Source organism: Electrophorus electricus, chromosome 20 (genome assembly GCF_041902795.1).
Source record: "Electrophorus electricus isolate QZ-2024a chromosome 20, ASM4190279v1, whole genome shotgun sequence".
In the NCBI taxonomy this organism is placed as follows: Eukaryota; Metazoa; Chordata; class Actinopteri; order Gymnotiformes; family Gymnotidae; genus Electrophorus; species Electrophorus electricus.
In genome coordinates this window covers 3,387,501-3,414,422 of record NC_137516.1, presented here as the reverse complement: position 1 = coordinate 3,414,422, position 26,922 = coordinate 3,387,501, and the positions used below count along the sequence as shown (strand labels likewise).

Here is a 26,922-nt window from a genome sequence, read left to right as displayed (position 1 = left end):
GGGATTTTTTAAAAGAGAACTTTCACCTGTGCTTTTCAGACTTACAGACACACACACACTCACACACATATAGTACACGTGTGCTCACACACGCATCAGGGCAATCCCCATTCTCCCCCATTTCCAAAAGAACAAGAAAAACCACTAAAAACAGATCAGGGCCTATTTCAATTTTGAGGCAGAATAACAAGTAAACGTAGTCTTTATTAAGAATAATTCCGAATCAAAAGCATGATTTGGTGAGGCTAATAGCATGGGCAGGCAGAAACATTATTGCTTTATGAAACAGTAACTTATAAAATTGGTTTATAGCACACTTCAAAACCTTTTAAATTTACAAAAACATGCATATGCTTTCTTGCTGTATAATCTCTGAAGTGTAAAAATACTCTGCATGATTTTATCATGTTGTCTTTGGATAGATTTACTTAACTTTGGTATGGCAATGGGTTAACCGACATTTTCCCAATGCATGTTTTTTTTTTGTTTAAACAAACAAACAAAAACCAACAAAAAACCCACCTACTTGCATTCCAAGTAAGACCAACACTTAACATGCAGTATATCAGACATTATTCCACATCTCAAATGTGAAAATACATCCCAAATGGTGTGTTTTTTAAGCATCCTTGAGAGAATTGTCTTCTTAATAATCGAGTGCACAGGAACATATGTCCAATATCAACTTGAATAGCAAAATTCTAAACTACATTAAAATGTACATTTTAAAGTGTGTTTATGGAATTACATTTTTTTTAATTAATAGAAAACAAAAAACAAACAGAAAACATTTATCCTTGAAGCTATATATATATATATATATATATATATATATATATATATATATATATATATATATATATTGCTATGTAGCTGCATTCCTAAGTATTTCAGTAGACGAAACCAGAATGAACATATATTGAAAATATGAAAACAAAATACTACCGTAGCTACGTTCTGTTGTACTGTTGGCTAATATTTGCTCCATTAAAAACTCATACATGTCATCCTTCAAAAGTTAACCACGCTTTGAAAGAAAACTCAAGGTCCCATGGTGCCTTGCCCCAATAAGGAGAGGAAGTAAAGGTTTTGCCCAATGAGAAACGGAAAGAGTAATCTGGTTTCAACTTCAAGATTTCGAAAAGCTTTTGTTTTGCGGTGGGAGCGCATACTGTGGAGCTGTTAACGAGAGTGCAGACTGAAGACCACACGTCAAAGGAAGAAGACACAACACACATCCGATACTTTGGGCAAGACAATTTTACAATGGGTAAGCGTGTACAATGGTTAATGCAAAACTTTTTTGTAAGCGGTTTATTGATTTACAGTTTATGGATAGATAATGTGGCACCTGAATAACTTTTTTTTCCCTTTTATGAATGCTCTTAATTTAATTCAGTGTAAATGTAGTGAGAGATACCAAGAGGTGTACTATTTCAGAACAGGGAAGAGTGAGTTCAGACGAGTGAGGATATTTTTTCTTTCAGGTGATTAATGGATTCTTTAATTTTAGGTTAATACTTGAGTGACGAGAGATACAAATGAAGGTTTTTATATTTGCTGTTGTATTTGATATCAGTCCGTGACTATTAAACATTCTTTCATTAAGAATTTTACTTTGAGGAAGTGTGCACATCATGTGGCTTGAAATTCCAATAAAAGAAATAACTGAGGAGATCTAAGCATAACGATGGAGAGAGAAAGAGATGAAGTCGTTTTTATTGCTTATCGTATGAACCCAGGGGTACATATTTGTAATTGTAGGCAGAACTAAGGAAGTGGTTAGGGGAAACAGAAAGCAGTACTGTATTGCTTCTGGCGTAAAACCCCGCATCTGATAAACGCACAGCATAGTCAATATCCCAGCCATCTTATCAGTTCCGATAAGATTTATATTGCTGGTGATTAAAGGGTTGAAGAATGAACCTTTGGCTACTGATGTGTCTGATTCGTCAGTCACCCCTCCATCATGTAGGTTATCCAGAGAAACACCTGGGCAGTGTTATTAGAGAGTGTGTATTATTTCGCTTTTTTCATATAAGATTATCTAAATGATTTTAGCTGGCTCTATGAGTCAATCTAATATTAAATGCGTCAGCCTAATATTATAGTATGCCAACCTTTAACAAATAGAGAGAGGGCCGAATTTGAAGCAGTCTCTCTGCGACAGCACGTCACATACGGAATCTTCAAAGCGAATTCTTACACTTGCAGTAAGAAAATAAATAAGTACATTTCAAAATAAATAAATAAGTAAGTAAATCAGCCGTGCACGATTCCGCTCGGGCTCCAGTTTCTCGGAAACCAAAAGTGCTGGTGTCGCTGTGTGAACGCCTCAGTAGCCCCACCACCGAGGAGACGTGAGCGAAAGACAGAAGCCAACAGGAGAATGCCACAGCACAGGATATGTGTGTGTGTGTGTGTGTGTGTGTGTGTGTGTGTGTGTGTGTGTGTGTGTGTGTGCGCGCGCGCGCGCGCGATCACTAAAGCACAGGGTCCTCGGTTTTACACGCAGAGACATACGAGTGCACAGTAATGATGAACTGGGGAACGGGAAGTTGGTGGTGGCGGTGAAGGGTGGGCGGAGCCTGGGCTTTGGTGGCCGGATAAATCTATAACTCCAAAACACAACCGGTCTGCAAATGAATGAGCACGCATGCGCTTTATTACAGCAGGGTGCCCGGGGTTGATGCCTTTTTGACAAGTGCATGTCTTGTCAAATCACAGGTGCATTCATACGGGGATTTCCTTGGCCGGAGTGAAGCCTTATGCTGTGGACTTGTTGAGGCTAAAGATTAGTAGTCACAAGTGTCCCGTGGATGTGTCGCTTCTTTAATAGGAAATGCAGTATACAGCAGCTCCTAGTAAGTTGTCCTTTTGCAGTAATATGTCATACTAGAACAGCGCATCACACAGCTGTGGTTTATTCACACAGACAGGAAGCCGTGTTGTAATCATGTGGTTTCATATTAGAACAGTTCTCTCATTACTTCTTTCTCTTTTATTTCTCTCTCATTCATTCTCCATCCCCACCGCTCCCTCGTTCGTATTTTCCCCTCGTCTCTTTCTGCAGAATTTAAAAACAAACAAACAACAACAAAAAACCCTAAAAGCCCACCCTTTTACCTGAGCCGAGAACTGTACGGTGAACACACAGTATCTATTTCACACTTTGTCTTGAGGGGTCATTTAATACCACTCATGCTCCAGTCGAGGGGCGCCTGACGTGACAGACAGTGGAACTTTATGGCACTTTATGGCAAAACAGCCCCGGAATCACCACGACGCGTTTCAAAGCTTCATAGATATTTGTGTTTGTTTCTTGTGGTTTCACCGTAGGCCATCGTGGATCCCAGTTACAGTTAAAGAGTGTGACAAAATCCCAGTCCCAGTCATAGCATTAAAAGTGGCAGCGGCTCATTGCAGTGTGTTTTATTAAGGGTGTAAATCTTCGCCGTGATACGATTCATATTTGGTGATTTTCCAAATGTTACAAAGATATGACGCAATACGATTCTTCTCATTTAATATACAATCTATACGATATATAAGATAACAAACAAATTGTGCTTGTCTAATTCACAATGTAGTCAGTTTGGAAGTAAACATTTTTAAACCGATTAAATGGCAATCTTAAAATCATTTGTGCTTTTATTTCTGGCCACAAAACAACAGGGAACACTTTAAAATGTTCTTGATATGGATCAAAGCATGCACAGACATGTATCAGTAAATGCACACTGGACAGACAGAAACAGCAGTGTTCTGAATCAATGCATGGATGAAATTCACATGATTACTACACCCCTATTACTGGTGCTTCTCGTACTACTTGCTTAATGCGATCTCTTTAGAGAGCCTATAACTGAATGCCATACTTCATGGGTATCTTTCAGTGTCAGACCCTCGTGGGGAGGTGAATGGGGCAGAAGAGCAGATCGATGTGTGCGAGGAGAGAACCGAGGAGAAGAATTCACCAAACCACGTAAGCGCACACTTACAAACGAATAATCTCCCCCCAAGACGTTGAAATGATGTCTGTGCAGATTAAACCAATATGGATAGTTTTCTGAGTATTTTTAAAATAATAAATAATAAAAATGCCATAAATGTAAATATAATAACAAAGATTTTTATTTCAGCATTCAGTATTACATTTGAGAAAAATGATCTATATTTTCTGCTACATTTTAGTCATTCATATGTAGTTAGATTCGTTTTCGTGCTTTTAATTTCAAAAGTGAATCTGCACACGGACTGTTTTGCTCTTGGTCATGCCTCTCAAGTGTTATTTTAGACAAAGTATTGAAAAAAAGGAAGAATATCACCTAACAAACATTTCCTGTGCTAACAGTTGCTGTTAAACAATTAGCCCACAATGCAATTTCATAGGAGGCCTAACTCAGTACTTCTACTACTTAAATCATAATTTCAGTAATGTGTCATTTAGTTGAGTATGTTTCTACCCTACCGACCATTGTCCAGTAGTCTTTGCTGTTCTATAACAGCAAAGACTACTTTGACGAATGAATTTTTAACCGGTGTGTGTAACCGGATATATTTTCACGGCTGTAACAAGCTAAGGCCCACCGACCCACCTGAACGTGTAAATCCGGTTATGGAACTTAGTGTGGAAAAGTGGAAACAGCGCCTTTCTGATAATGGTATGGCATGAACTGACCTCAGAGCACCTGGTAGCTGCGGACCTGGTTTTAGTTCTGGCACGCACTTATCTGTGAGAGTCGGGGTGGGGGTGGTGTAAACAGCCCAGGTTATAAACGAAAAATAAATAAATATAAATATAAATAAATTAGATGAAATGGCCTAATTAAACTTTTTATAAGAAAATGTTTATGGAAAGGCAATTGGCTAGACCGTGGAAGAATCGAGTAATGCAAAATGAATGAAATGTAATAAGAAAATAAGTAATACTACATGATTTTCTGTTATATGTTCAAAAAACATGGACATTATGGTAAAACACAAGAACAAGGTCAAAACAAGGAAAGTCGTGAAAACATAATGGCAATTTTAAAAGCAGTGTACCTTTGTATTTATACACATATTCTGTTCGCTTTATTCATTTTTGTGAAGTATCTACATTATAGAGCTCATTTTGATTGGTTATAACCCTGTTGTTGTTGTTACCTCCGTTAGTCCTAATATCGGGCTAAAATGTTTTCTCACACTCACTGTAAGTAAATAGTATTTTGAGAACCTGTCCTGGCTACTGCATCGCATAAGAATCCGAAAACCACGCAGTTTCAGAGGCAAGAGCTAGCCTTCCGATGGTATGTTCTTTAAGGCGCAGATAAAATTTCGTTCGGAGAGTTATTGACACGTCCATTGCATCTACCTACGCACATCTGTGCAATCTGAATGAAATGGAAATTTAACAAACGCTACTTACGGCAAGTCTGTCAAGTCAGCTGGTATCCTATATAGGTTGTTTTTAGTCGCGGTTTTGAAGGGTGGGGGGGCGTCTGTAGACGGACAAAACGCTCTTTCCTGTTCGAAACTTCAACGTTACATTCAATAGTTCTGTGGTCTAAATACAAATGAAATACCGTTGCTGTACATCAACCCTCTTGATGTACCAAACTACAAATCTACAACAGCTAAGTAGTTAACATGTTACTGCAAATTTAATTTTCAAATTTGACAAGTTTGAGTATATGTAGATTTTTTTTTTTTTTAACTACTGGATTCCAAGAAAAGCCCCAAAAGTAATCTTCTTCGAAACTGGTTTTCAGAGTTGTCAATTTCACAGGAAGTGTTTGTGCAGATGGCAGTCTCTTAACGTTGTGGGTGAAATTTCAGTGAAGATGACTCAACTCTGGTCAGAGAGCTATGGCAGAGACACATAGATAGGCTGCATCAGTAGAGTTGTCAGAAAGAAAGTTCTCTGCTTGGAGGTGCAGGATCTGTTTTGGTCATATGACTCATTTAGGGTTACCCCTTTATGGCACACATCTGCAATATTATTCCTTTCACAGAACGCAGAAGTGATTTGGGCTTCAGTTTTGTATCTACTCATTCTAATACACAGAAGAGGGGCCTACATCTTCAATATTACTCAGTCCCAGCAGGGAGCCAAGCGATCGTTATTAGTCACATAGACGCCTGCTTCTGGGAAGCAGTTAGAACTCTGAAGAACTCAATTCACTTTGAAACTCTGTGACTGAAGACTCGGCTTCACATATGCGAGGGCCCACCACAACCGCCACCGACGTCAGATGGAAAGTCAGAGGTTTACTGTACATGGACACTGTTGACTAAGTAATCTGAATACTTCTGATTGGAGGAAAACAGTCATTTTTGTCAAGATATTGTCAGTGTGCAGTTTTGAAATTGAAATCTTGTTTAATGTCAATTTTTAAAAATTTGTAGGCTACAATCAACAAAACAAACAAAGCTATATTGATAGTGCCAAGGCAACATTTAACGTGCAAGAGTGTAGGGCAAATATTAATGTAATGTAATGTGATAACACAGTGAAGGCATGTTAGCACCCTACAAAACCTAAGAAGGAAGTAAAAAGTCCCCTGTGAACAGTTGGTGGGACAAATGAGAAACTTTATGGGTAAAGCCCATAAGACCAATACCAGTAATAAATCATATGTAAAACATATATTTTGCATATAATAATAATAATAATGATTATTATTGTTTATTATTATTATTATTTATATAGTCTAATAATGAAAATAATTTGTGATGTTTCTATTTGAAAATGATCTTTTGGCTATATTTAAGTATATTTTCTTTTTTAATTAATAAGATCATTTACTTTTGCATTTACAGCATTTGACAGACGCTTTTGTCCAATACAACATAGAGAAGCGCTTTTTTGTCTCCACAGAAATAAAAAAACTAAAACATCAAAAGTATATAATTATTATTTATTTAGGAACAATCTGTATTGCCACATCAGCCCAAAGCTTTTTTCACTTCACAAAACCGTTTTGCCACGGTATGAGCATGTGATTGATCCTATGACAGTTGGTAGGTTTTTCTGCTGGGCTAGTGATACTCGTTTCCTGTTTGTGGACTGGGCATGTGTGTTCTATTGTCTGCGGGAGCCACTTACCCTGCCTGGATGATGGGCAGTTGCATACACTTCCACTTTCTCTGCTCCATGACTGACAGTTTGTCCAGGGAAATCTGCTTAGATATGATGTTAGCTGGAATTTTTTTTTGGGGGGGGGGACGCGGGCTGCTCGGATGTTGGCTGAGTCAGCATACGTATCGTGAAAGAAGCGGAATCGCTTCGGTCCGTGATGTGGAAGTGACTATCTAGGGAGAGGCACCTGAACACAAAGCACTTGCTCCCCAGTAGTCGGGAAGATGAGGATCTGTGTCACAGACACACTCCTTAAAGCTTTGCTTTCAAAGGACAGGGGACCACCAGTCCTTTTACACCCCATTACGTGAAATCCACTCGCTGTCCATCGATCCTCCTTCCTTGTCCTTTCCTCATCCGCATTCCACCAGTGGACGGAGAGGCTCTTGGAGTAACTCTCCCGTCTCTGTGCTGTGGCGCTTCGGTGTCTCCCTGAGAGAGTGCAGGCTGGAGCGAAACCCCCAGTAAGCTGTTCTGTTTCGCTGCGAGCTGGATGGCTGCTTACTTACTGAAAGTGGTGGTAAAAAAAAAAACAAATGCTGCGTTTTCATTTCCTCACTCTTAATATGACTGAGCCCCGGAAGAAGGTTACACAAGCTCATATTCACCTATAATTTGATATGATGCAATTTGATATGAGAATGTGAGTAAGAGTTTGTTTGTTTGTTTGTTTTTAATCAGTTTTGTTTTTGTGTGAATGCAAATTTTGGCAATAAGTTAAAGCAACCTTGCTTGCAGTAAGTGACCGAAACATTATTTCAGACAAACAGATGTTTTCATTTTGCATGATGGAAAGTAAATATTCATCTACAATTCAGTATGACTGAGCAATATTTGTTACCAAACTTCGAAAATATGGTTTTAAGGAATTTTAACACTGTTTATGCAGAAATTTCTGTTTGAAATTTTAGATACTGACAGGATTTATTTTTTGTTGTTTTAGTCAAATATGGACATGGAGAAGTCAGAACCGGCCACTAGCGGTGCAGAGGAATCCAGGATGGGCCAATCAGAGAGTGAAGAGAGGGCCTTTGTGGTTAATCTGTACCACTTTATGAAGGAGAGAGGCACGCCAATAGAGAGAATACCTCACCTAGGCTTTAAACAGAGTGAGTAAAGTAACATGTGGGTTGCGCAATCAGACAACACGGCATCTAAAGAGTGAATCACATCATAGCATCTAAAGAGCGAATCACAACAGAATACTCTGTGAGACTGTTTACTAAAGTATGCAGTACCCAAGTGTGTCTGGTACCCAAGTCATTTTTTTGTTTGGGGTTATGCTCAGATGAATGTAACGAATACTATGGAAATGCGGTTTCCAGCAGTGTCTCCAGCAGTGAGGAGATATAAACATTTGATTATTCTGTTTGACCTTTGGGCTTCTCTGACGCTTTTGCAGTCAACCTGTGGAAAATCTACAAAGCTGTAGAGACCCTGGGAGGCTATGACTCGGTATGTGTGCTCACACGCATGCACACACACAGAAAATCTCAAATACACTTTTTCATCACTACTACCCACCTCTGCCCTTTCTCACGCAAGCGTCAGTGCCTCACTCCGACCACGTGTTGCGTGAGAGCATCGCGCCCTCGGGTCGCCAGCTCTTTCCTCTCTCTATCTCTCTGGTACCCACAGCCGAGGGTCTCTCTCTCCATCTCTCAGTGGAAACTGAGCACGCTCGAGCTTGGCCCAGGGTTTCATTTCTAGCTGTGGCCATGGTAACCACAGAGCCGAGCAGACGGGTCTTTCTTTCCTTTACCCAGCCAGGCCGCCTGACGTCTTGATGCAGGCACCACTGTCCTAACTTCGCTTTGTCGTCCATACCTAAAACGTTCCACTCTGCAAAGACGTGTGTGTGTGTGTGTGGTTAGACTAGGTCTCAGTGTAGCCACCTGTGCATTCTGGCCAGTAAAACTTCTTCGGTCTGAGGGACTATTCATTTGTGTAATGCCTAAATAGTTTCTGACACGGTAGAAAGAAAAGTATAATTCAAAATGATACTGACACTGCCAAAAGACCATTAACAAAAATCTGGTGTGCTTTAGGGTATATGAGAAACTGGAGGTGACTAATTATGGTGATTATATATTGGTTCATTATGAGTAAGTAGGTTGAGCTTGATGTTCCTGATCACCCAATATGGTGCTCAGAACGGCCCTGAGAGATCATATCTCCTACACCAGTTACGCACCAATACCAGTAACTCCAGTTGTGAGGGGACTCCAGTAAAAACAACCATTTTTCAAAATTGTATCTCACACAAACGCATTATGAAACACATCTGCTTGATTGAGTGTGATTGTGGTCTTACTGTGTGTGTGTGTGTGTGTGTGTGTGTTATCAGGTGACAGCTCGGCGGCTCTGGAAGAATGTGTATGATGAGCTGGGTGGTAGTCCGGGTAGCACCAGCGCGGCCACCTGCACCCGCCGTCACTACGAGAGGTGAGCACCACCACCCCCACCCAAGTGCCAGAGCCCCGCCCCCCCAGGCTGCCTGCTGGAGGAGGAGCCACAGGCTCCTTGGAGATTGGGGATTGTGCAGATTCAAAGCCATCGCTGGTGACAGATGCAAAAGCTAGCCAATGTGTTTGCAAATTTTGCTAGTATGTAGCAATATCACACTGACTAATGTGTTCACATGAAATGTGTACAGAAAAACGCAGAAATAGCTTTGTCGGGTGGTCAGTGGTGAAAATGGAGAATCCTGTTTTGTATTTACTTAACGCATAAGTAACTTGAAGTAACCGTTTTGTGGCTTTTTGTTTTGTGGCTATATTGAAGTGGTACAGTGGCTAGAGGAAAGGGTCACTACAGGCGTAGGAAGAGCCAAAAGGGCGCACATCACTTCCACTGCTGCTGCTGCATTAGTCAAGCGTGCAACATCAGTACATAGCTGACTGTGAGCCCTTTGTATCTATGTATATACAGGTCACAGGTTTAGAGAGCGATTAGTAAAACTCAGCTACAGCATACCAATGCCAACTATACGTTAGGCAATAACAGAATTTTGCACAGACTTTCTCAGCATTTATGGTTGCGATAAGTTACTGTTTCTGAGATTAGCTCTGTGCTGCCATCTAGTGACACGCTTCATATAACTGCAGCGTTCTTAACACAAATCTTGATTTTAAACGGCAGTCTGGCAAAACTTTCATTGCATTCAATTTTTCCATTCATTTTTCTTTACTATATCACAATAGAGTCATCAGTCCGCCACCTCTCATGGAGGTTAGAGGATCCGAACGCGAGTCGAAAGTGAAAACCAGGGGCGAGGCGTTTTGTGTTGTTCCACTTCAGTCGGACGGGTCTGTCCAGTCACGGCCGTGCCTCTTCTTTCCTGCACCAGGTTGGTTCTGCCTTTTGAACGGCATCGGCGAGGGGAGGGGGACAAGCCGCTCCCTCCCGCGAAACCCCGGAAACAGTATAAGAGGAGCACAGACGGCAAGAGTAAAGCGGAGAGCAAGAAGCGCCGAAGAACGGCGGAGAGAGACGACCCAGAGGTGAAGACGGAGTCGTTCGGATAACGTTCTTAATCCTGTTACTAAGCTTAGTGCTGAATACTTCTGGTGCAAAGTCGTGCCTTAAAGTCGAGGCTAATCATTAATTCAAACACTTTGTTACTTGGTTTTCATATGACATATCTGCTAAAACACAAACACATATATATATATATATATATATATACACACTAATTTTATATATATATATATAAATAAATATAAATAAATATATAAATAAATATATATATAAATATATATATAAATAAATATAAATATATAAATATATATATATATAAATATATATATATATATATAAATATATATATATAAATATATATATATATATATAAATATATATATATATATATAAATATATATATATATAAATATATATATATATAAATATATATAAATATATAAATATATATATATATATATATATATATATATATATATATATATATATAATTTTTTTTTAATCTCTTTTTGAAATGCTGATTTAAAGGTAATCCATCACAATCATAGAGCTCATGTCTCACAAGCAAAAATGTTTTGGCTCTTCATTAATATGTGTTCTATGTGCGGTATTGTTTTTCAGGAGAACTTGCGAATGGATCACCACTGTGAGAGAGGAGAGTGTTCCAGTCCATGGCCAGCGTCAGAGCATCCGGACGGTGACCAGCATGCTCAAGCCACGCCACCCCCTCTTGCATGCCCCAAGGAGAAGCCCCTCCTCAAGAGCCTAAGCCCCGCCTTGGTCATGTCCCCCCTGGAGAAGAAGAAGCGTCTGGCACAGGCCAGTCTGAGTGAGGAGGGGGCTGAGCCTGAGAGACCGTCTGTGATCCAACTGTCCTACTCCTCTCAGTCTCCAGCCTGCACATCCTCCACCCGTCTTAGGCACGCCTCTGATGGCTCACCCCTCCCTCTCTCCTCTCCCTCCGCCTCCTTCTCCCGTAGCCCCTCCCCTTACTCAGTCTCCTCCGAGGACTGCGTGGCCATGCCGACGCAGCAGACGCCTGCCCCCGAGGAGGAGAAGCCGAAACCCACCTTCCTCGGCACCGTGCCTTCCCCAGAGCCCGGCGGTGCCCGAGTCTGCAAGCCGCTCAGCCAATACCCCTGCACCAAGGACCTCGCCACCCTCCCCCGTCCTGTTTACCGGGACTTCCTTCAGGTCGGTCCCACCCATCCGGAGAAGGCCCCCAGGGGCCCGTCGACGTGGGGCTCAGAGGGCAAAGTAGGCGGGAGAACCTCAGCCCTCCGGATTCCTCTCTCCGCCTCCTCTGGCACGGCCTGCTGGGTGCACTCCCCCTCCAGCTTCACCAAGGTCCTGCCTCGCGCTCGGGACCCCTGGAGACCCATATCACTACAGTCCAGCTACAAACTGCACACGCCCCACCCCCAGCCCCACCCCAAGAGGCCGAGTAGCGCGGAAGCCTACGTGAAGAAGCTCGCCTCCCCAACACACTTTGTAGACAGAAAGGAGAAGGCGAAGATGGTGATGCCCAAGCCCCTTCCTGCACAGCAGTATGTACTTCATCCACAGCCCGGGCTTCCCATGCCCTACCTGTTGCCGGCCTTCGACCGGACGGCGACAGAGCAGCTGAAAACGCTGCCCGTCCACCCCATCCTCCTTCCCACTCATCTCACCATCCCTCCGTCTCAAGCGCACCCTGCGCACCCTGTCCCCGTGGGGGCCTGCCTCCCTGGGACCTACGAGGCACTGCGCTCGTATCCTTACCCGGTACCCCTCTGGCAGCCGCCCCCCAGCTACAGCATGGCCAGCCTGCAGCCGTATTAACAGCACCTGTATTTTTTCCTTTTTCCACATTTTAACAAAAAGAAATTGTTAATAACAAAAAAGTGTGAAGTGATTCTATAATCGTAGTGTCCGTGCACTGAAAAAACAGACTACTGAGTGTTAGTTAGGGTCAAACGGGAAAAAAGTCCAAGAAATTCCTTCCGTGGGACTATGCAGTTACTTCGGTACAAATCAAATAAATGCAAATTTCTTTTGGCCGCTGCAGGCGCTGAGGTTGCTTTCTTCAGTGTCTCTCCTGGAACAGTAGAGGTCGCTGCGGACTGAAACTGTGTGTAATCCTCAGTTAAGCAGTGAAGAACCAAAACCAACCTCGACCACAACTAAACCCTAACTGGAAATGGAGCCATGGAAAAGACTATTTACGGATATTAACTACGGCCGTTACACCCGTTATTTCCCACTACTGACGCAGTGTTACTGCTTAAAGAAAGCATCAGAAATGTGGCATTTATACATGTACATTTGTAAATTGTCTATAAAGTATTTTATTTTTATGAAATAAAGTAAAGTATACTTATATGAAGATCATCTAAGACTTCACAAAGGCGTGTTCTTGAACTTCAGTGTGGAAGCCTGCATACAAGTGTACATGGAAGCACTATACAATTAAATGATATGCAATTAAGATATAGATCACTTTAAGAATATTATTCAGATCATTCAAAGATAATTATGCTAAAACACCGGGAATGTGAAATGTGTTTCAACATAATTTACTTGAACAGTATGATCTTTGCTAAATGCAGTTTTAAAAGGAGTAAAACAGGTTAAGCAGGTGATATGTAACAGTAAATACTAAACTGCATTAATTGGAAAAGGTCGAGCCACGCACAGCAATGCGCGAGTTTAGTCCGCACGTCGTGCAACGATCGACTATCCACCTTGCAGACGGTCGGGCAGGACCGGGGCTCTCCTGCTGCAGCCTTAAACACACACCACCGTAGTGTTTCCCCCGGTTTACACACGCAAAGCGCATTAGGACACAGCCAGAAACCAGCAACGCGTTCAGCCACACACACTGTGTGCGGCGTGTTACGTATTTTTTATCCAATTATGGTTGTACAGGGCGAAGCCCGGTTACGCCGGTCAAGAAACGTTGGTTTTTGTGGCGATAACAAAGCGGGTTATTTTAACTACGTTAAATCATGCAACCATCGAGTAACATTCACTAAATATAGTATATTAACCAGGACGTTCACGCTTGTACAGCGATTGTATAGGAATGCGTGTGCACTGCGCAGACCCGCCGCATTACAACCTGCTTGAAGACGCCACCTAAACAACACGCGCTTATTTGGCGCGAAATTTCGTACCGGAAACCGGTTCCATCAGTCGCCATTGTAAATGTTGCAGATAGCTGACTAGCTAGCTACGTTTGTGAGGTTTAACGAAACATTACGAATTTATTATTATTATTATTATTTTTTACAATTCTTTTACTGGTTTTACGTGCATACAGAGCATCTAGCATTTCGGGAATGCCGTTGTTTGTTGACTCGGTCTTTGACAGGCTTTAGCTAAGCGAGTCATTGGAGGGTTAGTTAGCGTTAGCTAGTGAGCACAGACGGTAAATATCTAACTTAGCCGCTAGCGTTAGCTACGGGCTCTACGCAGAGACGTCCACCGAGGCTTCAGCCACGCTTTTCCGGACGGATCGCTTACCGTGAACGGTTCGCACAATGGCAGATGCGTTGTCGGACGCCGGTGATCTTAGCGGAGGAGAAGGCAGCCAAGATGATGTTATGACCCCGGCTGAGCTCATCGCCAGGCTGGAGGAGGTGTGGAGCTACGCAAGCTGCGCTGTCACTCTTGTATATCTGTCTCTATTGGTTTCTTTTTGCGGAATTTGCTTGTTCACACGAATTTAAATCTTTAGCTAACTTTTAAAAACACGTGGTGATGTTTGTCATTGTGTTGAGAGGTCGTCGTTTTCATGTTTCAGGCATGGCTTAACGAGAAATTCTCACCGGAGCTTCTGGAGAGCAAGTCCGAGTTGGTGGAGTGTGTGATGGAGCAACTCACACACATGGTAGGGAGAACTGGATGATGGTTCTGACGGTGGAACTTGGGTTTTCCGCGTTTGTAGCCTCTGCTGTATGGAGCTGTGTTGTTCTATAACTGGAGAAACGTCTTCTTTTATATGCACTTGAGAGCAACCGTTCTTAATTGAACACGTGCCTCAGAGTAATCTTGCAGAGTGTCTAAAGTTGATTTTTTTTTTTTTTGCACAGTCAAGCATGTTGGTCCATGCTGTCCATTGGTCCAGTCCACATTAGAGTATCGAGCTCTCAAGCTTGCTCATAAACCCTTTAAAAATATATATTTCCCTTCTGCAGAACGTGAAGGTTGTGGTAATTATTAGTTAATTAACTAGTGGCTGTGATGTGCTAGTGATTGACACCAGTTAACCCTCAAAAATATAAAAACAATTTGGTCGTGATGTGTAAAGGTAATATTACAGCCAGACAAATGTGTTAGGGTTGCAGTTGGGTGAAGGGATCCTTTTCTTGCTGGAGAGATGAGGTTGTGGTGGGTTTGAACACACGTCAATACTGAGTGGGGGGTGCTGTGGCTTCAGGAGGAGAACCTGCAGCGGGTCAGGAAAGGAGACCTGAAGGCCAGCGTCCACCACATGGAGATCGGCCGCATCCGCTATGTCCTGAGCAGCTACCTCCGCTCTCGGCTGCAGAAGGTAGGAGTGGGTGGAGTCGTAGTTGTCCGCTGGTCCTGACCGATGGACGTGAATTCATCTGATTGAGAAAGCCAGTCAGTTCATACTGGGCTCTGTGACGTACAGCACCATAGAACATTTACACTGTGCGGTGGTCATATGACATCCAGAGTGTCTGCCTCCTGTGTTTACGCATGTAAGCTAGTACTGTTTCCTTCCTACAGATCGAGAAGTTTTTCCCTCACGTCTTGGAGAAGGAGAAGTCTCGGGCCGACGGCGACCCCTCGTTTCTCTCCCCCGAGGAGTTTGCGTTTGCTAAAGAGTGAGTGCCCCGTCTGTACGCAGTAACCGGAACGTCCACCTAGCCTACAGAGCCTTAGAAAGCAGACCCTTACCGTCAGTGAGGATGCGTTCGCTCTGTTCACAGGTATCTGGCCAATACAGAAGTCTACCTGAAAGCTGTGGCACTGAGACACATGCCTCCCAATCTGCAGAGTATTGACATGCTGAAAGCTAGTGAGTTCACCAGATGAGATCAGCGTTAGCCTGGTGGACCAGTGACGCTGCTCCGGCCTACTTTGGTTCCTCATAAAAAGCCACTGATGTATAAGGATTGTTTTTAGTCACCTCTGTTCTCTACCTCACACTGAGCTGACAGAAATAGCTTTGATTGTGAACTCTTTTTTTTGTGTGTGTGTGTGTGTGTGTGTGTGTAGTTCCAGAGCCCTGTCTGGACTCGTTTGTTTTTCTGCGAGTGAAGGAGAGGCAGGAGAAAATACTGGTGGAGCCAGAGACTGATGAACAGAGGTAGAGTTCAAAAGGGCTGTGCATCCCGCCTCACCTGCACCTTCGTTCCTGCTACCCGTGCCGTCCGTCAAGCCGCATGGGCGTTCTGATGGGCCTTTTCTGTCCACATGTGGTCTCTTCATGATTGCTGGTTGTCTCGCTGTGCATTTCATGATGACGCCTCGCAGGACCGAGGCCGGATGAACTTGGCTTATTTTTATTGTCTGCAGGTGTTATTTCTGCTTATGTTTTGTTTAATTTAAAGAGTCACTGTAAGACGCTCGCTGTCGCTTGCTTTTTTCCAGGGAGTATGTAGTCGACCTGGAAGAGGGCTCCCAGCACTTGATGCGATACCGCACTATAGCACCTTTAGTGGCCAATGGTGCAGTGCAGCTTATCTAGTTGGGCACAACTAATTGGAGTCAAATGGACAGCCTGCCAAGGTGCTGCTACAGTCACTGCTGACGACGACGATGATGTCTACCATCCTTGCTTTCCTTGTGACTTGTTGGATTCTGCAGACCACTACACTGGTGGTTACCCTACCAGTGCTACCCTGGACCAGAACAGGCCTTGCTTCAACAGCTACTCTTAATGCCAGTTTAATGTTCACTAATACAGTTGTTGTGGAAACGGACTAGCTCATAACTAGCCCATAACTGGATGTTTTGTGGACAAGGCTGCACCCTGAAATATAAAACATTAGGAATAGCTCGCGTGCAATCTCTAAAGCCTGACTGCAAGGTCTGTGTGAGGGTTTTGTTTTTTTTGTTTTTTCTTACATTGTGAAGGATTTTATCTTATGAATTTATTTTGAAACTGCCCTAATTAAAAATAGTTCTCTGAATGAGAAGTCGAGCTCACAACTGGCTTTATGACTAACTGACGTGAGTGTATAAGGTCAGAACCGGTCGTTTCATGTTGTTGGTTTTGCAGTCATTTTACAGTCTAATTTTGGACAATGTAAAGGTGGTTTTGGCAGTCCAGAGTTGGTTCCTCTTACTGTAGGTGCTAAATGCATGGCAGGTAGGGATCTCCCCCTGCTCTGACCTAGAGATCTCCTGATTCGTGAGTGGTGAACATCCATCGGTGTGTGCGCTCCTCGGATTGCCCAGGATTGAACAGGCAGTGCTAAGTTAAAACGCTCTGCTGATGTCGTGGATGCGTAGTAATGACTGAACTGTGGCGTTCACTTTTACTTGGACCAATCCAAACTTTTTTTTTTTTTTCGTTAAAAGGAAAGGATTTTCTCAGTGACACAAATCAACGGACACTGCTAAACTGTATGATGAAACACATGCAGTAGTTTGTCTTTTGGCTGTGTGTTTGAGCATTGACATTTGCATTCAGTATCTCCATTAGGCCTGTACAGCTTCAGGAAACTCCTGAAATTTGACTGGCAAAAACAACCAAAAAGAAAAGTTGCATATTTCTGTTATTGGAACCTTTCTGCAAAAAAGTGATCAATTTTAAACTGCTCCTTATTTACAACTGCTCATTAAATGGTCTGTTCCTTATATGTAGGAATTTAGGATATTACCAGGCTTTGGTAATATGGTTTCAACATGTTGCTGCATGCAAAGCATGCCTGGATTAAGTGTGCATTGCCCAATCCTGGCTTTCTGATGTGAGTACAGTTACTGGGTTTTTGTTAAGGTCATTGCCTGGCCAAGCCAACTTCTTTACTGACCTGCTTAGATGGCGGTAGATGCAAGTGAAATCTGCTAATTTCTGATGGTCTTGTCTACTGAACTTGCAAAATGAGGCTTCTCCATAAACAAGTGTTTTATGTAAACATTCATATTTATTAGGCAACTGCTTTCAATGCCTTGCGAGTAGTAAAATCATAAAATTCATCCTTCCTTTTTATTCTTGGATGTAACTTAAGTAATTTGTTGGGGGTTTTTTTAATGGATGAAGTGAGTATAGGTAGTTACTCATGAGCTAACATTTATTATTTATTAAGTGATCGTGGGCCATTTAAGTCACCAACTTTCCCTATCTGATTTCATCCCCGCTTTGTAATCACACATGCACTCATGGTCACTCATATGCTCTTTCATGTATTGCGCTTTTATAATTGTATTTCTTTTTAGTTTTCCTTCCAATCTAGACCATATGAACCTAGAGGTAAAGCAATCTAAAAGTTCTAAAACAAAGATTTTAATATTAAGATTCTTAGGGCAATAAACAACATTTTCATCTTGGAGACACAGTCACACCGTCAATTTCAAATTGTTGTGGCTGCCTTGACATGTTCAGTCCTGTGCCAAGTAAAACACAGGAAATTGCATAGTAGACTAATCATAAACTACAACTGTGTACCTGTTCATTAGCCCGGTAAGCAATCAGCAAAGATATGTCGACCTACAAGTATGCACTGACTCAACGCGCATCCAGCGCCTCTGTTATAGCACTCCAACACCCAGTCTACACATCTTTTTTTTTTTTTTTTTTTTTAATGTCTGAGCTTAGTAAAGGAAGAAGAATGCACGCCGACACACTGACAACATTCAGCATTCAGTGGGTGTGAACCAGCAACAACTAACACGGAAAGTTTAACTTCTGGTCCTGAGGTGCTAGTAGGTGCGTATGCACATCGGAGTTCATCTGTGTATTTGGCAAAACGGGGAAGTAGATTATGCCGTCAGCAATCTAATCTAGGAAGTAGATTCTTAGGTTTTTCACGATTAAAAAAAAAAAAGCAAACCTCACAGTTACCTCTTTTAGAATTCCATAAATGTAATCTTGTTGCAATCGGTGTTGGAGCTAATATAAATTCCAGAGTAATTTTGTTTCAACATAACTTCTCTGTTTTGCCAGATGGCATCTGACCTGATTTGAACCATCTCCCCTTGCACTGTTATATATCCTACGTGCACAACTACACGCACTAGTGTCTAACCTACCATTGTGCTGTCTGCCTCTAGCAACAGTCATATGTAAGGAATGACTGAAGCAGGCCATAAAACACACCCAGGTCTTTACAAGGCTTTTTTAAAAACTGATTACATATCTATGGTCCAATGGGAAAAGAAACACCTGGAGCTTGAAGAGGAGCAATGCATCGTTTAGGTTTTGCATTATTAACAACTGCAGTCTATTGACACCACCCCACAAATCAGTGAAAATATATCCAGGAGTGCCCTGTATTATAAAACTGCTTAACAACGGCAGGGTGAATGTCCCTGTGACACATAGCACTGTGTCTGATCTGACAACACTACCCGAATGTTACTATATAGGGGAAAAATAAAATACCTTACAAGACACATCCATTAAGAATGATGGTGGTTATAAGCACCGCAGACAAACGCACACGCACACACAAATCAACGCTTCTTTTCAATGGTCCTGGGAGTTAAACGTTCTCTATAATAATAATGTAAGCTAATTACTCCATTACAGTTGCAAAGAGAGAATTTCACTCTGTCCTTTCTCAAAAGGGAGGGCTCAAGGTGTTATTGAGAGATCAACTATGTCCATGGCCGTAACATACATTATACAATATATGAATTACATTTGACATCTGATAAAATGATCATTTGTTATAATGGAAATGCATAAACCGTGCTGCACATTTTGATCAACGTTTGGAAATGTCATTACTAACTATATATGCAAAATGTTATTAAAATATGGATTTCTTGTTTAAGTGAAGAGGTGTTGAAGTTGCTGTTGTGAGCAAAACTTTTTGAATGTTGCATCATGTAGATTTTACGACACGACAAGAAAAAAAAGAAGTTCATTTTAAAAAACAAAAGATGAGAGTAAGTCAAGAGTAAAACCTACTCCTTCCTGCTAAAACCGGGTGTTGCCCTCTGTATGACGTGCTGATGAGTGTTTGAGTTAGTCTGCTGGTGGTCGGCCAAATGTACAGTCGGTGTCTAGACTCTCACACCTGCATCACACTAAATGTGCCTTTAATTTTACTGAAGACTGCTAACCAGTTCAAAGTGAAGTTAAAGTAAGTTCCTGATTACATTTTTGGAACAACTAAGTTGTAGGTTAAAGTCTTCTTCTTCTTCTTCTTCTTCTTCTTCTTCTTCTTCTTATTATTATTATTATTATTATTATTATTATTATTATTATTATAAAAATACTACTTTTACTTTCGTCGATGATTTGGAAATGACAACAGGACAGGTGCTGAAAAGCGAAACGATTAATTACACTCGATTGTAACTGTTCGAATGAACTATAACACACCTTGAACAGCCGCAGTGATATCTAAGATTGTTATTTTTAAAAATCATTTTATTTAATGAATTCCCCACCTTTTAAATTTCAGCACTTCAGTTTAAGCCAGTTGTAGTACCTTCACAACGAAACATATGTCCTGTGCAAGGTAAGTGAAAAATATTCTCACATTAATTTTACACCCTACGAATGAATAGCCGAATGGACCTAAACGTGACTTCACTTGCTTTTTATCCTGCAGTATCCTACAGTCCATGCCAGTGGACATGGCCTTTGTACTTCACAGGAGTTCCCCGCCGCGCAACCGCCGGCTCGCCCTGGCCTCTCCAAAACCCCTGCGCCCATGCATCCATCACCGTGCGTTCTTGAACAAACTCCCTCCGTCCACTAACCACGCTCCGGCGAAGACCGTTACCAGAGGCACTAGCGTCGAGAAACGAGTCATATTTGCCGACTCGAAAGGGCTCTCGCTTACCTCCGTGCGCGTGTTCTGTAAGAGGGAGGAGAAGGCCCATCTGGAGCCGCTGGAGGTACCAAAGCCACAAACACTGCATTTGGTGAACGCGGATACGGTTCAGGGCACGAAAATGCGCCTGGGATTTACGCAGCCGTGCGAAGACTTCCAGGCTTTCTGCGGTCGTCTGCGAGAAAGCGCGGTGCTTTTAGAGAGCTGCTGCGCCACGGAGCGGTCCATCCTCGGCACGGTGCGCGTCAGGAACATTAGCTACGAGAAAACGGTGCATGTTCGCGTTACCTTCGATTCGTGGCGCACTTACCGGGATGTGCCATGCGCTTACTTGGATCAGCGCTACGGGGACCCGGACACTGACGTCTTTGCGTTTAACATCGTAGTACCAGGATCCGTGGATCCACGGGAACAGATCGAATTTTGCGTGTCATACTTACCCGGGGGATTCAGCAGTGCGGTTTGGGATAATAACTACGGCAAAAATTATAGCATTCATATGTGCGTCTGACAGTCCAGCCCATTAAAATGTCATTCTAGCCATCGTGACCAAACCACAGGCTATAATGCTTTGCTTGTATGTAGCACAAATGGGTTGTTTTGCACTATTGCTTGTATATTACATTTTCTCTGTACTGAAAGGCATGAATGTCAAAAGACACAGTAAAGTAAATGTTTTGTTTGTTTTTTTTTAATATATGTGGTTATGTGTTTTGTGCTGGTCTCAGTTTAGTGGATTTTATCCCTGCATTCAAGCTGGTATACAAATCTTTTTCTGACTGGCCCCGCACTGTGGGGTTTGGATACAGGTCACTTGACCTGGAGCTTCTTATCGGGGTTAAGGTCCTTTCTTACCCAATGAGACGTTTGAGAGGAAATTGTTCAAGAGTTCTGGTTACTTTCCACTGCAAGAATTCAAAGGAAATCAGCGTCACTCTGCATCCTGATATAGAAAAGAGGTTGTAGATGTTGTGCGTCAGGCTGAGGAAAAGCTACTGTCAGTGCCAACAGAAAGAGAGAGAAGGAGAGACAGAGAGAGAAAGAAAGTTGAAAGAGAGGGAGAAGAAGAGACTGAGAGAGAGATTCACAAATTGTTTACACTTGATTCAAGCAAAAATGAGACTTGGAATAAGTGTATCTTGATTAAAGAATGTGGACTGGGGCCGGTGTTACACAAAAATTTGAAGTGATTTAGTAATGTGTTGCAATGTGGAACTCAGTACAGAAAACTAACCTGCATTTTAATAACCTCTGTCACACCTATAAAGCTTTATTTACATACTGAACTTGGAATGAAAATTATTACTGTAGTGCTGATTGACATTCTTTTTAATGGTTCTCACATCACAGGATATGATGAAACACTCATGAGACATCGTAACATCCTTAAATGTCAGTGTCGAGAATGTGTGAGTCATTGAAGAAAGAGACAGGAATTGCCAGGTCACAGCTTCTCATCACTTCCTGTAGATGTTTTTGCCAACAACACCATGGGCCTCATTATTTACCTTTTCATTTTCATGTTTACTGATGATTGATTTGTATATAACACTCTCCAGGACACATGCCAGACAGAGGAACAATGAAGATATAGATTATTGTAAATCAAAAAATAAAAAATAAAGAAATATATTTTGCAATGAGTACATTTTATGGCTTATACTTTTAGATCCAAATTACTGCTGCATGATATCCGTATCAATATTACATCATTTGACTTAATGTTTCAGAACCTTTAGGCTTTAGTTAGAATGCATCACTGATTTTTTAACACCTGCGAGACTCGATGTCACTTAATTAAAGGGTGTTCACTGATCTGTCTTCCCTCACCCCCATTCATTTCTATAATGTATGTGAATTGTGATAGAGGTTGCAGATGAAAATCTTCTTTGTGCTCTCAAATTATTCCCCAAGGCATTTGGATGATGGAGTCCAGATTCATTCTCCCAGCGTCCTCTGCTCAGCGGCCAACACTGATGTTACACACTTTACAGCTGGGGTCTTTCTTGGCATTGGCAGTAGAGAGGCTCGTGAGTTGGTGATGCCCACTGATCTGCGCCATCGTGCCCAGGTCCAGAGCCAGAGGCTCTGTGTACAGAATCTCTAATATGACATCGCTGGCGTGACAGAACTTTGGCTCCTCCCCCGGGACGTAAGTCAGAAAATGATTGGCCGCGAGGTCCAGTAGTGGGAGTCGGCCGCTGCAGAAGCGATCCCCCTCCGATCCAGCAGGGGCCAGCACCAGCACCACGTAATGATAGGCAGTGTACATGCAGTAGAAGTCGGCAAAATAAAGACGGGTGTCGGGGTTGAGAAGGTGGCGAGCGGAAAGCTGGAAGCGCAGAGGGCCGTAGGGGGAGTCGTTGGGAGGGAGGCCCGTGTCGAACTCGGTGTTGCAGCTGAGGAAAACACCACACAGCTTGCCGTTAATGGGGGACCCGTGGCTGCCACTGTTGTCTTTCAGAGAGGGCAGCATTGCACCTTTCCATTCTGTTCTGTATACAGGCAGGAAAAAGGAGACAGAAGGCAAGAAACAGATCGAGAAGTTGAACTTTAAGTGCTGGATGCCATGTTACCAGATCTTGCTAACTTCCCAGTGCCTCCCAAAGCCAAAGATGCCCACCGCGTTTGCTCGTTCCCAAGCCCTTCACCCAGAAGCCTCTCCAAAGCCCCTCCCTCTGCCTACTCCTCCTCTCCTGCCTGTGCATGCACAAAATAATTGACAGGCAAGGAAGGGTAGGGGGGACCGACTTCCTACCTGAGGCTTTTCCCCGCCAACCCCTCTTAGGAACACTATAATGCTTTGTTAGTGATAGTACATGTTGTAAATAAATTTCCCCTCAAGAGGAAAAACATGCCAAAAAACAACAAAAAATAGCAGCAACATAAAAGATTTACACTTAAGCATACAGTGCAGTAATAAATCTACTTTACACCACTACTGTTTTGTGTGTGTGTGAGTGTGTGTGTGTATGTATGTGTGTGAGTGTGGGAGTGTGTGTGTGTGTGAGTGTGTGTGTGTGTGTGTGTGAGAGGACATTAATGGAGAGGTCTCATATACATATATAAAGTTTTCTTATTGGATATTTCAATTTGTCCATGTTTCAGTGTTTTAGCTTTACTTTTCTCAAAATATGTATATTGATTGCTCTCACGGTGTAAAGATGGTTTAAGTGTCCTTTAAAACGTCTTACAGCAGCTCTAAAATGATAAATAACCTTCTACAAACACCTCAGGTCAACCTCACGTAGACGTGAGGGAGAGAGACGGGAGCGTTCGTGAGTTGTGGTGCGCGATGGTGAGCAGTCGCAGACCTCGCGTAATGGAAGTACTCATGGTGCTGGTCGCGGTAGAAAACGAAGAACGGGAGCATCCTGCCAGCGGCACCCTGAGCTTTGTCCAGCAGTTGCTGCAGGAGGTCCATGGAGTAATCTACAGGAAAGAACCGTATGGTCCAGCTCAGAGCTTATCCACGCAGGACAACAATTACCAGCTCTTACGGACTGCAACTGATACCTAAGACCCAGCCAGAGCAGGCAGAAATAGCTAGAGTATAATTTTCCGCGTGATTCCACTTCCCTGAACGATCGGAGATTGCATCGGACCGGTGTTGGGATTGGCGATTGGATGGCATCTCCACTTACCCCCAGTGCAGAACTCCACCACTTGGCTCCAGTCCGAAACCTGATAGTCTCCGTCCGGCTGCCGGATGGCCGTCTGCACGGATACGCAGTACTCGGTGCGAGGGCTCAGGAACCAGTGGCCTCTCACTGTCATGGGTAGAGGCACTGCCTTGGCTACCAGCTTGGTGGGTACATCCTATTGAGGTGAGATGAGACAGGGCAAGAGCCTAGTAAATGTAACCTGATAATTCCTTCCCTTTTTACTTAGCCCTAAAGTGGAAGGCATAACGACACAAGAGCAGGATGGGGTAGACATGAACAGAACCGCCATGCGTAGGTTACCCGAGCAGGACGAGGCCAAAGCATATCGTAGGCAGTAGGAGAGATTCAACTTTTATGGCATGTATTGAGCCGTTGGTGTTTGTCATTATAGCCAGAACATTTATGAAAAACTGTATAGTAATTGTAATGGAATACACTGTTAAGAGTTAAAAAACAAACTGTGTTGCAGGTTTATTAGGTACACCTGTCTAGTGGTGTGTTGCTTGTGCTTTGGCCTTCAGAACAACGCGGGTTTGCTTGGGGCATGGATTCTACAAGATTCTGGATGCATTTTACGGGCATGGTGTACCAAGATGAAATTATAGGATGGCACAGTTGCTTCGAACAGCCTGCTTCATCCCAAATGTGCTCGGGAGGGTCGAGCTCCGGGGACTGTGCAGACCACTGAAGCAATGAAAGATCAACTTCCTGAGGCGATTCAGTGGCAATATGTGGCTTGAAGCATGGTGCATTATCACACTAAATACAGACCATCCAAGCCATGAAGGAATGCGACTTGGTCTGCTGTGATGTTCAGATATGCTGTGTGGTTTACACGTGATTCAGTGGGGATCAGGAGTCCTCTTGTGTAGCAGAAAAATATTGCTCACGTAATCTCAGTGTTACCACCAGCCTGGTCTTGGAGCCAGGCGGTAGAGATGACATCGACACCAAACAGGATCTGAAAATGTATATGAGTTTCCGCACAAGTTTATTAGCTACAGGAAGAGTTTGTCGAGGCACGAACTGTAATGACTTTGAACACAGTTGTAGTTGTCTGGAGGATCACCTCAAACTCCTGGTAAATATGTCTGACAGTTTAAATGCATCGTGGCAGATAAAAAGCCTTAGAATTTCTGTTTTTTTTTCCTGCAGTCTGTCTATTGTTGTTTCTTTCAAGGGCTTCATCAATTCTGTTTAGAATTTCAGGACTATTTAAAACAGTTTCAACTATTCTCATGGCAATGCTTGCCATGTGTTATAGGAACTGTTGATAACAGTAGCCCAAGTGTTTTAGAGTAGAATTATGGGTAGAATTCACATGCATTTGGTCTGTGCTGCACGATGGGTCATGCAGGTCTCATGACTTGTGGTGGGAGGTCCAAACTGGTCCATGGAAACATGGTTAAACTGCACCCACTTCATGCTGATCAGTGAGTCGCACAAGTCAAGTCCACTCTACTCAATAGGCCATGCAAGTATTTGGTCCGCTGTACTCATTCAGTCATACAGGTATTTGAACTGGTCTACTCAGTAGGTCATGCAGGTATTTGAACGGGTCCATTCTATTCATTGGGTCACACAAGTATTTGGTCCGTTCAACTCATTGGGTCACGCAGGTATTTGGTCTGCTCTACTCAGTATGTCACACAGGTATTTGGTCTGTGCTGCACGGTTCTTCCGAGTCAGAGTAGCTCCGTTTGGACCAGTTTTTGAGGTATTCAAAAAACTCTCTTTTGGATTGCTGGAAGTGACTGATAGAAACTCATAGCTGCTGCTCACTCTCTCGCTTTCTCTCTCTCTCAGTTGAATTTAAGATTCAACTGTGCTTTATTAGCATAACAGCGAAAAATCTAATACGTTGGTTTATAATTAACAATCAAAAGATAAATACAATAACTTCACAGTACATAAAACTAAAAGTAGAGGAGAGAGGGTAAGATGTGTTTTTTACTTAAGCCATGTAAATATGAGACAGGGATAATTTCAGGATGTGTGAAATTGATTGAAACTCAAATAAATAACAAAATATGAGGTTCCAAAAAAGAGGTCTTGAGGCTCAACTTGCCCCATGTTAGGGGTAAGATGACACAGCTGAGCTGAGACATCAGACAAAACAGTTACTAACTAATGTATTAACCAGATTTGAAAGTATAATTCCAAATATTGTTATTAATAATTGAATCCCCCATTGTACAGATAGTATTGGTGTTCATGAAATAAATATAAATGACTAATTTTCTGAAAACTACAGTTCTGAAAGACATGGAATGTTTTTCACTTTCAGTGTTGACTCCCAACTGTATGATTGATATAATAGCATGTAACACTTTTAACAAAAATGAGGCCTACTTGGTTATGACAACAATCAGTCATAAAAAAATTCTAGAAATTATTCCACAAAACTACATGTGTGTAGTTTTCAGGGAAGTGTGAAATGTTGTTTCTCGGGTACAACTGTCCCTGCCTATTTAGCTTCTGTAATTACTCTTCATGTTATCTGTTCAGGTGCTGCATCTAAATGATGAAATATAACATCAGTTATTCCTTGTTAGGATGCAGCACCAGTTTAAGCACCAAATATCTGACTTGACTTCATATAAAATTGAGGGGGTCTGTTGGTTCGATTTTCCCCCAAGACTCTGGTTCAGTTTAACCCACAGCCACCATTTTAAGGACAGAGTTTAGT

The 26,922-nt window shown here is 42.4% G+C and overlaps 4 protein-coding genes across 8 annotated transcripts in view; 3 read left to right on the top strand and 1 right to left on the bottom strand.

Moving 5' to 3' along the window:
• Window positions 1-1,128: 1,128 nt before the first annotated feature.
• On the top strand, window positions 1,129-12,973 carry arid5a (AT-rich interactive domain 5A). 4 transcript variants are annotated; one of them, XM_035536393.2, is made up of 8 exons: window positions 1,133-1,270; window positions 2,728-2,864; window positions 3,897-3,985; window positions 8,067-8,232; window positions 8,526-8,578; window positions 9,471-9,568; window positions 10,473-10,626; window positions 11,225-12,973. In XM_035536393.2, the coding sequence occupies exons 2-8, from the start codon at window positions 2,843-2,845 to the stop codon at window positions 12,422-12,424; spliced, it is 1,782 nt and encodes a 593-aa protein (XP_035392286.1). In that variant the 5' UTR covers window positions 1,133-1,270; window positions 2,728-2,842; the 3' UTR covers window positions 12,425-12,973. The 4 variants fall into 4 exon arrangements, with proteins under 4 accessions (XP_035392287.1, XP_081559099.1, XP_035392286.1 ...); XM_035536394.2 differs by lacking the exon at window positions 2,728-2,864 and having other exon boundaries at window positions 1,129-1,270; XM_035536395.2 differs by lacking the exons at window positions 8,067-8,232; window positions 8,526-8,578.
• A 777-nt stretch (window positions 12,974-13,750) lies between these two features.
• Window positions 13,751-17,793, top strand: gins4 (GINS complex subunit 4 (Sld5 homolog)). Of its 2 annotated transcripts, XM_027024185.3 has the most exons (7): window positions 13,751-14,223; window positions 14,388-14,474; window positions 15,024-15,137; window positions 15,341-15,438; window positions 15,544-15,632; window positions 15,833-15,923; window positions 16,208-17,789. In XM_027024185.3, exons 1-7 carry the CDS (start codon window positions 14,125-14,127, stop codon window positions 16,302-16,304), a joined length of 675 nt encoding a protein of 224 aa, XP_026879986.1. In that variant the 5' UTR covers window positions 13,751-14,124; the 3' UTR covers window positions 16,305-17,789. The 2 variants fall into 2 exon arrangements, with proteins under 2 accessions (XP_026879986.1, XP_081559102.1); XM_081702976.1 differs by lacking the exon at window positions 15,024-15,137 and having other exon boundaries at window positions 16,208-17,793.
• Window positions 17,794-19,759: 1,966 nt separating this feature from the next.
• On the top strand, window positions 19,760-21,737 carry ppp1r3c2b (protein phosphatase 1 regulatory subunit 3C2, duplicate b). Its single transcript, XM_027024166.3, has 3 exons — window positions 19,760-19,869; window positions 20,194-20,250; window positions 20,344-21,737. Exons 2-3 carry the CDS (start codon window positions 20,237-20,239, stop codon window positions 21,077-21,079), a joined length of 750 nt encoding a protein of 249 aa, XP_026879967.1. The 5' UTR covers window positions 19,760-19,869; window positions 20,194-20,236; the 3' UTR covers window positions 21,080-21,737.
• Window positions 21,738-21,879: 142 nt separating this feature from the next.
• The window catches only part of phyhip (phytanoyl-CoA 2-hydroxylase interacting protein), a 9,658-nt gene continuing 4,615 nt past the window's right edge, over window positions 21,880-26,922 (bottom strand). Inside the window, exons 3-5 of the mRNA XM_027024165.3 lie at window positions 24,213-24,387; window positions 23,883-24,000; window positions 21,880-23,063 (exon numbers count right to left, since the gene is read on the bottom strand). Of these exons, the coding sequence (XP_026879966.3) occupies window positions 22,529-23,063; window positions 23,883-24,000; window positions 24,213-24,387 (828 nt within the window). The 3' untranslated portion in view covers window positions 21,880-22,528. The remainder of the gene's footprint in view (window positions 23,064-23,882; window positions 24,001-24,212; window positions 24,388-26,922) is intronic.